Raw genomic sequence first — 14130 nt, forward strand, 5'->3', positions numbered from 1 at the left:
ACCTGGGCAGACTGCGTCTCCTTAATTTTAGCGTGACTCCTACCCTGCCGCAGAAGAATGAGCCTAGTTAGTGTCTTGAAAATGTGAGCTGTGTAAGATGTTACACCCAGTCCTACACCTTAGCTGAAACCTGGGGAGGTGCCTTCTTTTTTCCTTCCCAAGCCTCTTTCCTCATCTTACCCCTGTGGCTGTTTCTCTCCTTTTCCCGGTTTCTTTGGCTTGTGCCCTGCCCTTCTCCCTCTAGGGTTCAGGATCCCACAGGTCCTTCCCACATTATTTGGGGCCTTCCTTGCGCACGTTTCCCACAGCTCCTTTAGGGTTCATGGCCCACCTGTTCAGGGGGCGAAGCTGGGAGAGCAGAAGCTCCTCCCTATCTTTGGGCCTGGAGGAGGCTGAGAAGGCGCCATTGACTGGTGGGGCGGGGCCTGCACCGGGGGCGGGGCTTGGAGTGGGGAGCCGTGGCGAGTGCTGCTGGGGAGCAGAGGCAGCGCTCAGTGCTGTGTGGCGCAGCTGTGGCCGCGCTTCCCGCTGGCCACGCGCTGCGTGCAGGTCTCAAAGGTAAGTGTGCGGAGAGGTCCCGGTGGCTCTCAGGGTAGTTGGAGGGACTCCGCAGGCACGCACAATGCAGGTGTGGTTTGGCTGGACCGCCCAGGTGCCACTTCTGTGCGGAGTTAGGAGAACCGGGCGCAGGTGGGCGGCCCCTGGCGTGAATCCCCCATGGGAGGGGTACACCGGGTAGGGCAGTACCTTTGCAGCATTTGTTCACCGCGTTCGCTCCCGGATGGAAAACATTTGCGTTGCACCACACACCTCTTCCCAAATGTGGAGAGACCTCAGGAACAGCACAGATTTGGTGTTCTTTGTATTTCTAGTTCGTGGTTCAGGACTGTAGGAGATACTCGATAGTGAACTTGCGGTGCGGCTTTTTTTGGACTCACTGTGACTCAGTTTGCCGAAGAGTGAGGCTAGTAATGGGACTGTGAGTGAAACAAGGGCACCAGGGTGTATCCAGGAAGGGTATCGCAGATATTAAGCGCGCAGGCTTTGAAGCTAGAGTTCCAGTGTTTGAATCTACTTATCAATCGTGAAAACTCGGGCAATTTACTTAACTCCACTATGCCTTTGTTTCTGCTTATGTGAAAGGCGGATAATAATAGTTCCACTGTTACGGGATTATTATGAAGATTAAATGAAGAATACTTAGGGTCAGCCCACTATAACGTTGGCTATTTATTATGCAGTCATGTGGGCATTAATCTTCAAAGTTGTCACCTTTTTTCCGCAAAAAATATTGCTATAAATGCTCGGGGATTCGTTTGGAACAGTTTCGAATATTGAGTCTCACCAGAAAAAGAAAGTCTCATGACTTTTGTCTCATACTAAAGATGTTCTCATCCACCTTGTTCCAAATCAAATCCAGTGATACAGAAGTCTGAGCCTCGCAGGTTGTTCTCAAAGGGGGGTGAAAAAAGGCAGGACTTTTAGAGTGGAGCCTCATTTTAAGCACAAACTGTGGTAGGTTTGTTTAAAAGAAGTTCATATTACTTTATACAGAACTTATAAGCTGTGCCATTTTGGATGGGTGCTTATTTGTACTATTTCTGAAAAATGAGATAAATAAGAGTACCCAAATACATACATAAGCTAAATCACGCAGAAACCAAAACTTGCCACATAGAATCTCAGAATTGAAGGGAATCTGAAAAATCAGACCAGCCTACCATTACAGATAAGAATGAGGCCCAAAGACCCAGAACCAATAAATGGCAGATAGACTAGAATTCACCTTTGCTGAGCAACAAATTGTAAAATCAAAGGATGATATTACTTCTGGTTTTGATGATAGTAGTATTTTTATTTTTGACAGTTTGATGGTGCTGTGAATGTTTGTTTTTTTTTTTTCTCAGCAACATCCTGCTTGGTAGCTTAATTGCATGATTCATAATCATTTTTCAACATCTTTGATTTAAATCACAAGTCTCAAAGTTACTACATCAATTATTGCTTTGAGAACAAAATGATTGTCTCCTTAATCTTTGTACCAACATGTTCTAATAGTGCTTGGGTTTTGTTGTTTTAAAATGCAGCCCTTTCTTTTATGTAGAGAATGTAAACAGCCAGTATAAACAAATTGACCTAGTAGTGATATTGATGAAGTTTTCTTGACTGAGTAGGAAAAAGTCAGGAAGTGGGACACTGAATAACTAGCCCAGGGAAATAGGACTGGGTTACAGAAGAGATGTATTGTATAGTCACTGTCAACTTCAAAAGCATCATGGAATGAAATTACATGGAGATACTGGTGTGTTAGTTGCTGACACTTCCCTCTTTCCTTGCATAGTTCACTCCCTCACCTCTAGGCGTTTGTTCAGATGTCATTATCTCAGACCCTCCTATTTAAAATCCTATGCAACCCCACTTTTCTTGTAATATATATTTATCTGTCAATCTACTTGTTTATTATCCATTGTCTGCCAATAGAAGGTAAGTTCCATGAGGGCAGAGGTGCTTGGCAGTTGTTTTCTCCACTGTATCCTAAGTGCCTAGGAATTAGTGCCTGCCACCAGAAGGTGTTAAGTGCCTGGATCTGATGCAGGCATTTCCAGTTAGGGCTAATAATTACCGTATTTTGCTATGTATAGGGCACTTTCTTTTGCCCAAATTTTGAGGAAAAAATAAGGATGTGCATTATACATGGGTAGTACTAATTCTGTATCTATATAAATGTTTTTAATTTTTTATTTATGCTTATGTGTTAAAAGTATAACTCTAGAAAGCAATAACAATATCCATATGCAAAATAATACCCTGGAATATGACAATCAGTTTTGTTTCTAAACACAAATAAATAATTAATTGAGTTAAAATTTTTAAATGAAAAATTTATTCCTGAAAGTTTGGGCCAAAAACGTGGGTGCACATTATACATGGTAAAATACGGTACTTAACCAATTTGCTCTCATTTTGCTGTTTTCTTCTTCCCCTATTTCTATTTCTCCTGGTTACCCACTAATAAAACCTGGAGGCAATGTTAATCCCTCCTTCTACCTCGCCCCCCACGTGAAATAAGTCACGCTGTTGACTTATTTCTTTCAGGCTTTTTTTCCCCCAAACCTGTCATTCCTATTGAGGCCAAGCCCATATTTCTTCAATCCCTATACCATTTCTCCGATTCTGTACATTTTGTACACCTACAGCCCTTACCCTGAGTTCTCTTTTCAAAGGTTTTTTACATCTTTGCCTGAAGAATGAAATCCATTTGCATTTAGAATTCTCTACATGATCTCAAATCCACTTTTCTCTTTCTGTTTTTATTAATGAGTCGGTCTTTTCCCCTAAGTGGGCAGGAATTCAGACAAACTGGACAAATGGCTCTTCCCTGTTTGTACCAAGAACTACGCTGTCCTTTTCTGTTTTGTGTGCCCAGCCTTCAAAACCTTCCTCACGTTTCCACCATTTCAAATACCTAGATAAGTTCAGCTGGAAGTGATTTTCCTGGTTTTTCATAGCTTTCTTAGAGAATTTATCACCGTCTATTTTGAATTATAATTCTTGGGGTTTTTGTCTTCCGTTTTTGCTACATATAAGCTCCTGGAGGACAAAAGGCATGTATGCACAAATTCCAGTTACTTTTTTAAAGAAATATAAGACACATCGCCCTACCCCACTTAACTGATTTTTCAAATACAAATGAATTTAAACTTCTATTTGATAGGCCTTTAACATAAAATATTGAGCTTCTACAATCATTTCTACAACATAGATAATTAATAAGGCAGGGAAATTCAGTACTAAATAGAAAGATACAGCCCTGGCTGCTGTAGCTCAGTGTATTGAGCACGGGCCTGTGAAACAAAGGGTCGCCAGTTTGATTCCCAGTCAGGGCACATGCCTGGGTTGCAGGCCAGGTCTCCAGTAGGGGACACGTGAGAGGCAACCACGCACTGATGTTTCTCTCCCACTCTTTCTCCTTCCCTTCCCCCCTCTCTAAAAATAAATAAATAAAATATTTAAAAAATAAAAAGATACAAATAAAGGTATTGAGACTGGATTTACAGAAGGCAGTAGGTGTAGGTGTAGGGAGAGCAATATACCCAACATTCATAAAGGTGGGCAGGTGGAAGTTTAAAAATACACACAATAAACTAACTCAGGAAACCATTAGGGCAAGACAGACTTCCAGCATGCAGCTTTGGATTTTCCTGTGGGGTATCATTCCGAAGGTTTATTTCATTTTTGCATCCCTTGGCACAAATAATCCTGTCTCCCTACTTTGTTTTCTGAGCTGGATAGGACTGAATGTTCTCTTTCTGGGAGGCGGAAGTAGTTTACCTTCTTTCCCTTCATCGTTTAAAATAACAGAATGTTCATACTTCTTTCTTCATTTATTTTCCTGAATATATGGAGAGGACATATGCCAGAAGGTGATAGATATAAAATACTTGAATTGGGCCACTGTTGGAACTTCCTGTTTTATTAAGTTTGATACCAGCATTTGGTTTAGTATCCTTTGTTTCATTTTTTATTACAAACATATTCTTGTACCTATTCCAGTTGAGTGAATGTTTTTATTTTACTTTCCCTGATAGATTAAAACTTGTTTTTAAAATTTATGTAGATATTTCTGTGATTTAATTTTATTGTTTCTTTTTCCTGTTGTTTCCCAAACATCAGCTGGGGTTTTCCCAATTGAGGGCCCATATTAGCTTAACTTACTTTTTTTGTACTTAGTTTTGAGTACTTATAGGTATTGCCTAAATGTATTTTACCATTCCTGGGATGAAGCTGCCATTTCTATTGATAGGCAAGAGTTGATAGGAAAAATATATATAAAGATTGTGATTTTCAGAATGCTAGAACTTTAAGGTAAAATTCTACTATAGTTTAAATATGTAATTGGTTACAATTTTTTCCCTTTGGGAAATTTCTTCTATTTTGCTACCCAGTAAAATTTCACTATGAGAAGAAGAATTTTGAAAGCAAATATTTGCTTTGAAGTAAAGTTTTCTTTATTACCCTGTATAAGCATCTGTGTTTACCTTGAGTTCTCTTTGTTTTGAAAAGCTTTTGGTGAAGGGTGTTATCAGATAGGATTATTCACACAAATAACAAATGTTGAAACATAAACTAATTACATATCCCTAGCACATGGTAAGCATGGTTTAAGTATCTATTAAATATATCTATATTTTTAAGGAGAATTTCACTAAGATACTGCAGCATAATTATATGTGTAATAATGAAATTGACATGGTAAATGGGGAAAATTGGTGATTCAGGAGATTGATAAAGGAATGATGAACCAGAGGTGACTTTGAAGATCTCAGTTACATACTTGGGCAAATTGGAATTTCCAAGTGTCTCCACCTGTTTGTTGAATGAATAAGTTAAACCAGTGTGTATTGGAGCCTACCAAGTGCATAACAATGAATAAGTCAGTTTCTACACTCTAGTCAAGGAGATCCTCAATAAATAAACAATATGCAATCCAAGATGGTAATAATGCTGAAATGGAAACACACAGGATGATGACAGAAGATTAATTTGGAGAAGGAGCACTTTAGTTAAGGCAGTCATGACGAAGCCTTGTTAGAGGAAGTGACATTTGAACAAAAGCCTCAATTTGAAGAGCTGAAGAAAAAGCATTTGACCCGGAGGGGACACAGGTGCAAAAGAGTGGAGATGGGACAGGGCCCAGTGTGTGAGGGACAGGGCAGGGGCTGCCCTGACCTCAGTGGGTGCTTAGAGGGGCAGGAGGCTCTGGTGGGAAGCAGCTGGAGAGGGAGGGGAGGGTTAGGCCATGTGGGTGCTTGTCTGTTAGCAGCAATTCCATGTTTGGATTTTATTCTAAGAACAGTGGGAAGCCATGGAAAGAATCTAAGCAAAGGAGTGAAATAATCAGATTTATAGTGATTTAAAAAAATCGCTCTGTACTGTGAGAAGAATGGATTGGAAGAGGGTTAGAATGGAAGAAGAGATATCAGGTTGGAGGTTTTCCCAAGAGACTCGGTAATGTGATGGTGATTGTCATCTGTGGTTTTTGTTTTTGGTGTCTCCTTAATCTGAATTCTCCCAACCTTCTCCGTCAGAACCAGCTTTCCTCTAGGCTTCCTGGGGCTTGTAGGATTTTAGCACTACTACTTCTCTGTGAATCCCCCCTCGATTTTCCTCTTGCCTCATATGTATCACCCATCATTCTGCCAGTGGTCAGTCCTCCAGGAATCATCCTTGAGAGTATGCTCTGTTCACCTCTGCCTGGAAACTGTGCTGGGAGTGCGACTACCAATGGAAAAGCTCGGGAAGCCAGGAAGAGGACAGGCGTTGTGGTGTTCAGGAACCCAGGATGGTGACCTTGGGAGGTCGAGGAAAGAGCAGAGCATCCCTGCCACATTTACCATCTCTACCCTGCCAGTTCTGCAGCCGGCAGGGGGGCATGTTATTAGCTGGAGTAAAATTAAGCCATTCCTTCTTCTCCTGGCAGTTTTGATTCTAGTATTGGAAAACAAAAGACTGTCAGCATTTGCTTCTGCCTCCTTGCTCGGTCCCTTCCCGTAGATGTATGTAATTAAGTGGAGCCAGTTTCAGGGAAACAGCAGACCTTTGTTGGGGTTCTTGGACACTCCGGTGGAATTGTTGGGTGCCATCTATTCATCTATATTATACCCCAAAATTGTGTATGTTGGACATATTTCATTTTTAATTTTTATATCATTTTATCAAGAATCAGGGTACATAAAAAGTATCTCAAGAGATAGATAAATCTAGGGAAAACTGGGACTGCTTTGTGATGACAGAATGAGGGAAAAATCAAATGGGGGTGGGGTGGGGTGGGAATTAGAGGAAGGATATATTAGTAAGAAAGGAAAACAGGAAAAGTTTTAACTGGTTCATCATGTGATGTATGTGGGGGGAGAAGGTTACTATGTATCTTCCATTGGCAGATCCTGTTAGATTTTTAATCTCTTCTGCAATGGACTTAATTTACGGATACAACAAAGATGTGCTTTGTTTCCACTGAAACATTTTGGATGTGTTTGGAGCTAGTATTCTGAGAGTCAGGAATAAACAGATACAGATTATTTACTGTAACAGTAGCCTTTTAATAAAAATAACCAGTCTGTTTGTGGTCAGAATTTCCTGGGAAGGTACTTTTAATATAATTTAAAAGGAAACTCATCCACTTGGCCTGTTTTCTCCTCAGGAATAATTCTTGTTCCGTCCATGTCCCCAGTTCTTTTATTATTCCCTGGGTCAGTTCCCAGTTCCCACACCTGGTCTCATAGCAGTCCTCTAGACATGCCCACGGTCTCCATGGGTTTTCTTTGGTCTCTTTCTCGACTGGCCCTGTCACCTCTCTCCTTTGGGACCCTCGCTCCTAACCCCCCAGCACCCATTCCTGTGCCCCTGCTGAAGAAAACTCCTAGCTCTTCTGAGCCTGTCTCCTTCCTTTTGGACCAGGCTTGTTTTTAATTTTCGTTTATGCATTAGTGTGAATCACCCAATACCTGTCGCTCTGCGATGTGAGATCAGAGTACATACTGATACTTAGGAATTTATCTGCTTTGTAATTTGGGTAGGTTCCACTAATCAGTACCAAGCAGTCTTCATGATGGGGGAAGGAAATGGAGTTCAGAACCCCTCTGCTTATATTTTAGAAGTAAAAGCAGAAGAAGCTTTTGATTGATTGATTGCTTTCTGAAAGAAAGGTGGATAAGATTCAGGACCATAACTGCATACAATGGACAAAAAAATGGGCACAATGATGAAGAAAAAGGTGCTTTTTAAAAAAAGCCTTAACTAATGTCCATCTATTTTAAACATTATTTTTCAATAAAAGTTTAACCTAACATGAATTTGGAAAGTTTTCTGTCATGGAGCTTCACCGATATTTCTACTTTTTATAGCCCCCTCCCCGCAAGTCAAAGATTTTAGATCTATAAATGCTTTTTTAAAAAGGACTAATATCCCCTCCTTTTTAAAAGACCATATCCTGAGATAGCATCCTTTCTTGTGTCCTTTTTATTTCACGATGTAGCCCTTGGTTGTCCTTGTGATGGGACGGACAACTCAGACACCACTCTCTGTCAAGTGCTTGGTTAGATGTCCACTTGTGATGTTTTGCAAGAGGAAGACGGGCCATTTCTGAGATAGTGCTGCACAAATCTGTCCCAACCCCCAGTGGCAGAATTGCAATGCCGCTTTGTGCATGGCTGCCTTTCTGTCACCCAGTTGCTGATGGACACTGGGTGCTCCCTTTCCTTCAACTCTGCATCTCCACAGTCGATGCAGAAGAAGAGATGCGTGCAGCAGCACTGGAAGAAATTGAGGGACAGTGCGTGCAAGCCAGGCTCTCAGGTCACAGTGCTGCCACTCAAAGCTGTGTGACTGTGTGAAAGTCCTCCTCATAGCCTAGGTTCTTCATCTGTAAAACCAGGATAATGATACTTCACGAGTTCCTGGGAAGATTAACTGATGTATTAGATATACGCTCTTAGAACAATGCCAGGCATTAGCCCCTCAATAAATGCTAGTTTCTCAGCTGCAACACTGTTGACGTTTTGGGCCAGTTAATTTTCTGTTGTAGGGGCTGTCCTGTGCACTGTAGGGTATTTAGCATCCTCTGTAGTATGTAGCTAATAGCAGTCCTCCAAGTTATGACAACCAAAAATGTCTCAACCCCTGATTGGAACGGCTATAAGTATATTTCCCAGCTATTATATTACCCTTGCAAATCACTGCCCCTCCTAAGATCTGGCTGACCTCTGGAAGTTCTCTTCCCATCTGAGCTGCTTCTTTTTCTTCTTACTGAAAAATTTTTATTGATTTTTAGAGAGAGGGAGGAAGAGAAAGAGAGATGTAGATTTATTGTACCACTTATTTGTGCATTCACTGATTGAATCTTGTATGTGCCCTGACCAGAGATTGAACCCACAATCTTGGCTTATTGGGGCAATGATCTAACCAACCTGGCCAGGGCTTCTTTTTGTCTTCTTGGGCTTGTCTGAGTTGATTCACTAGCTGGATTTAGTTCTTCCATTCTGGGTTAGTAGCTGAATTTAGTCTCCTAGGGACCTCCTCCTAGGCAAGCCAGCTGCCCTGGGAGCCAACCTGCAAGACTATCTTGTGATTCCCCAGCAGAATGAATACAGATTCTTTCTGTGATTCTCCTTCAAAAAGCCTAATCCACCTATGAGCCACCCTGCAAAAGCACCAATGTTTATTTCCATGTGAGTGGCATAGGTTTCTGGCTTTTTTCGTAGTTATGGGAGTTCATATATCAGCCCTCTTTTTATTCTGTTTTATTTGGCTGCCTGGCCATAAGATAATTTTGCAGAATTTAAATTGCTTCAGTTTTATAGAATAACCATACATTAAATTTACAGTAATAGTAGGGTTGCTTTTTCGTAATTTCAGTTGTAATTACTTAAAAATAAGTTTATGAACCTTCTTCATTGCTCCCCAGAGGACTCTTTTGAGTACTTACATGTTGTAGAGGCGGTGTGGCACAGTGCGTAAAGGTTCAAGGGCAGCCCCCTGGGGTTCAAATCCTGACTCCGCCTCCACCTTTTTATGCTTCAGTTTCTCCTCCATTTCCTCTTCGTAGATAGGACTATTGTGAGCAGCAACCAGATCAGTGCACACAGAACACAGTCTGGCTTGTAATAAGCTTAGCCACTCAGTATTCAATATTATTAGGTTACCAGTTTGATTTAGCCTTAAGGAAAGAGAAACCTTACTTAAAGACTGCAGTATAGCAGACAAGTCCATATTGGTTTTGGAGTCAGACAGATTTGAATTCGAATCCTAGCTCTATCGCCTGTTAGCTGGATCCTGGCTTAGACAAGTGCTTTTATATCTCTGCATTTTACTGACGGTGCACCGTGTTTTGAGTCTCCAGGGATTAGCATCAGTTCAGAGCTAGTGCCCAGTAACCCTTGGGAGGATACACATTTCCCATTCCCCAGGGGATGGTCACCCTTGAGAATGGCTGCAAGTCCCTCTTGGGGGAGGTCTGAAGAAAGACTGATGGGATACACTGTGGTTGTGTATAGGGTCACAGTAGTATTATATTTAGTCTAACATTCTTTGAATGTACTCCCATATGTGCTTCACAGACTCCTGTTGGTAAAAACTGTTGAGATTATGCAAATGTTTTAGTATAAAGGCATTCTCCTTCCAGAATAGGCTTCCAGAATAGAACTTCCTTCTGAGTTCTTTTGGGATCTAACTACCGTTGTGGGGCAATGAGGGGTGGTGGGAGTAGGTAGTGAGCAGTATTCCCCTTGTGAGCAAGGCATCCCCTTGTGAAACAACTCGAAAGGCTTTAAGGGGGGCCAGGGTTTGGGAGACTGATGAATGAAAGGCTTTAAGGGGGGCCAGGGTTTGGGAGACTGATGACTGCTCAGGGATGTAAGTTGTGTCAGCAGGGATGTTCAGCTAAATATGGAGTTCAGCATTCTTAGCCTCATTGTGTTTGCCCAAGTGCCTGCATCTGCGATTCAAGATCATTCTCCTTTGCAACCAATACCCTAGTGTTAGCATAAGAGACTTTTCAGGGTTGCATGTTTAACTGACTCTGCAAACCTTACCATCAAACTCTGGACTTGATCCTTAGTCCTCTCAGCTTAGCAGCCATACAAGAAAAACAATCTAACAGCTGTAGAGTTTTTATCCATCTACTTAGGAATTCATTACTTTCCATTTTTCATCTGTGTGCACATTCTCAGAGACAACCAGAAGCAGCCCCAGTCCAGGCCCCAGTCTTTGAAATCAGCACTTTCATCACCCTCTTGGCCTTCTAGCATCTTGCCTACCACCTGTTCTTGGTCCTGTGACACCATGGGAGGGAATTTGAGTGATTGGGATATCATTGTATGCCAGGTGATCAGTTCCTTATCCCCTCCCTTCCCAGGAAGGCGATCAGGGCATTCATCAAATGCACATCCTATTTTTGAGGGTCTGTTACCTGAGGTCATTCCTGGTTGTAATCACTGTGTCAGTCACATGGCACTCAAAAGTAATGGAAGGGAATCTAACTAAAGGACTATTTACTGAGCTGTCCTGGGCAGGGGTAGGAACCAGCAGGGCATGGGAAAGCACCCCTTCTACTAACAGTGTTTGGAAGCTGTTACTGCCCCCAGGCCTTCCACCGTAGCTGTGAAAGAGGGGCCATTTGGTAGGAACTATGGCCTTAGACAGAGAAAGCACTGCCTGTTAGGAAGGGAGGAGAGGGAATAAATACCTTAGCATCTTGTTCTCCCTGCCCTTCCATCTCCTGCTAGTGTCTTGTCTTTGGTGTACCAAACCAGGGCAGGGTGGTAAGTGGGCTCCTCTGGTTGAGGTCCACTGGGGTCAGTCTTCTGGCATGTGGCAGGGTGTGGAGGAAGAGCTGTACTAGATATGGAAGGGCAAAGGAGGATGTTTAGCACAGTTTGCAAACAGATCTCTGGTCCAGATTTGCAGGCTGGATTTCTATGCCTAACTGCCTGCTGTTGTACATGCATGCTTAGATGTCTCCTGGGCACCTTGTATGAAACACCTTCTCCTGCCATGCAGCTCTTCCCTTCTCCATTTCTTTTCTTCTTTTTTTTAAGAGAGAGGGAGAATGAGAGGGAGAGAAACATCAATGTGTGGTTGCGTCTCGTGTGGCCCTCATGGGGACTTGGCCTGCAACCCGGGCGTGTGCCCTGACTGGGGATCGAACTGGCAACCTTTGGTTCACAGCCCATGCTCAATCCACTGAGCTACACCAGCCAGGTCCTTCTCTGTTTCTGATGCCACATAATGTAATATCTTCTTGTCCCTTCCAAAGGGGAGCCCTGAGACATGATGTTCTCCTGTAGTTGTGCTCCTGTGGGTTCTGCACAGTAAGGCACAAACAGACATTCAAACTCGTACATGATGCAGTACCAGCAGGACCTACCACCCCCTGAGACTTATGATCAAAAGTAAATTCCTGCCAGAATAAGCATGAAATTGGTCCTGTGAACAAGGAATCACAGATCATGGTACTTTATTTTATTATTTATTTATTTATTTCATCATTTATTTATTTATTTTTAACACTGTCTGAGTCTGTATAATGGCTTGTCCCATGGAGGAGAGAGTGCCGGAATAGGTTAGACTCTGTTGCTATAGCAAGCTGAAATTGTGTCAGACAGTTTTGATCATCTACCACAGAGTGTTGCTTGCAAGATCATGATATTTTAAAATTGCTTTGCTAATCATTTTTCTTTTCTGTTGGTTAAGGTTGCATGATGGAATCTGAACATTACCCTGAGAAGTTTTACGTTTAGGATTAGCCGGTTGGGTTTCTCCGCTGCTGTTTCTTTGGACTCATTTTTTTGGTGTCCTTTGGAGGCCATACACCCAAAGGGGTTATACCATGGACCACAAGGAAAGCTGCCCAAGCGTAAGCATTCCCAGCTCTGATGAACACAGAGAGAAAAAGAAGAGGTTTACTGTAAGTATGCAGCATAAAGCATATGGGGGAAAATGGAATGTAGAGGACTTTTCCAACTCTGCTTTTGTTCTTCCTTAACCTAGAGCGTCCTGTCCCTATCTTCACATATCCAGATTTTAGGTATCTTTCAAATGCTATCTCCTCCACCCTCTTCCCTGTGTACTATAATGGAAGCTAATTTCTTTTTCAGTGCAGTTTTGCACTTGGAGAAAAGTTTGGTACTTTCTCACCAGAAAATGTTCAGGAACATGGATCTGTGACACATGCCTGTAATTTCATGTGTGCTGCCAGGGGGTTGATGGACCCCAAGTCACTGATCACATGTTAAGAACCAGTATCTTGAAATTGCCATAGTGTCTTTCTTGAAATTTATGTAGTGTCTTTCTTATGTTTATTAATTTTCTACCTCAATTAAAAATATGTAATCTAGCCTTTTATCTCTTTCTTCACCTTAAAGGCAAAGCCCATTTCTAATTTTACTTTTTATCACCAGAGGATCTACTGTAGGGCTTTATGAAGAATAAACCCAAAGAATATTTGCTGAATCAGTGTATCAGTGACTATTATTAGAGAAGAGTCACTTTTCTAGTTAGTGTAATGAAATATATAATACTGTATTTAGTTTCATTAGTTCTGTTAGTATACACAGAGGTCTCCTGCCCTCCTCCTACTGAAAAAATGTCATTCATCTGATCTGTAACTGACCTGGGCTTCCTTATAAACCTCCACCCACTGAATGATATGATGGAATCCATTTAACCCAGTGCTATTTAAACTAAACATAATCGGTTTGAGCTAAAATTTAAGTACTTTTTTAAAGTAAAAATGCCCAGGCTGTCTCCATTCTGCTCTTTCTCTCAATGAACATACACTCCCACTTGGCATCATGGTTCATGGGAGGAGCATGGTGCCTTTTCATTGTGTTTGACTGACCTCACTGTACCAGCAGCCTGGTGAAGGCCCTTGCATTTTTGTCATCCTTCTATGTCTGTCTTTGCCATTCCAGGCATGGAGTGACTCGTTTGGTAAACACCCAGCTTTGCCTGACCTGACCCAACCCTGGGCATTTTGCTAGCATGCACTGCTGGTGCCTTCAGTGGACGAACTGACTTGTTATCTGTTCTTCGGTTGCGTTGGCCAGGGTGGTGACGACTCACTGCTTCCCCTTGGCTCTCTAAGGTTGTAGAACCCACCCTTTGCCTGTTCCTGAATCAAGTGATCTACCACAGCCTCAGACCAGGGGTTCACCTGGCCCCTGCCAGTGGAGCCCCATGACAAGGGACTTTCAACTCAGAGTCCATTTCACATGGAAGCTGAAGAAATCTGAGGAGTTAAACTCTTTGTCTGACCACTCCACCCTGCCTTCGTAACTGGGGTTATAGTGGTTTTCCCCTAAAGTCCCAGGCGAGGACCTGGAAATAGCCCTTCTATCCTCTGTTCCTCTGTCCTCCCTTCCTTAATACCTCCACACCCTGCATGGAACCCAGAGCAGAGCCATTGTAATGTCTGGTGATTTGCTTCCCCTTTGTCTTTGTGTTGTAGTAATATCTATACAAGCATTGTGCATTTATTCCACATTCATATAAGCAAATTTTAGAAACATCACTTTTCTGGTGAACAGAAGGTTTGTGTGCCTTGGATGAAATAGTGGAGTGTGTGAAAGGTTC

General features: G+C 42.2%; 1 protein-coding gene and 1 non-coding gene across 5 annotated transcripts in view; one reads left to right on the top strand and one right to left on the bottom strand.

Annotated features, from left to right (window-relative positions):
• SGK3 (serum/glucocorticoid regulated kinase family member 3) overlaps positions 1–14130 on the top strand; it is a 115893-nt gene that overhangs the window by 59362 nt on the left and 42401 nt on the right. For 2 of the 4 annotated variants that reach the window (XM_037058661.1, XM_037058665.1), the window contains exon 2: positions 12250–12463. In XM_037058661.1, the coding sequence (XP_036914556.1) occupies positions 12386–12463 (78 nt within the window). In that variant the 5' untranslated portion in view covers positions 12250–12385. Of the gene's footprint in view, positions 1–461; positions 559–1392; positions 1516–12249; positions 12464–14130 lie in introns of those variants that run through there. The other 2 variants (XM_037058662.1, XM_037058664.1) reach the window with 2 other exon arrangements.
• Positions 12065–12190, bottom strand: LOC118995652 (small nucleolar RNA SNORA28). Its single transcript, XR_005068346.1, has one exon. It is a non-coding gene; the product is annotated as a small nucleolar RNA SNORA28 (small nucleolar RNA).

Source organism: Sturnira hondurensis, unplaced genomic scaffold, assembly GCF_014824575.4.
Source record: "Sturnira hondurensis isolate 20B ecotype Veracruz unplaced genomic scaffold, ASM1482457v3 Scaffold0010128, whole genome shotgun sequence".
In the NCBI taxonomy this organism is placed as follows: domain Eukaryota; kingdom Metazoa; phylum Chordata; class Mammalia; order Chiroptera; family Phyllostomidae; genus Sturnira; species Sturnira hondurensis.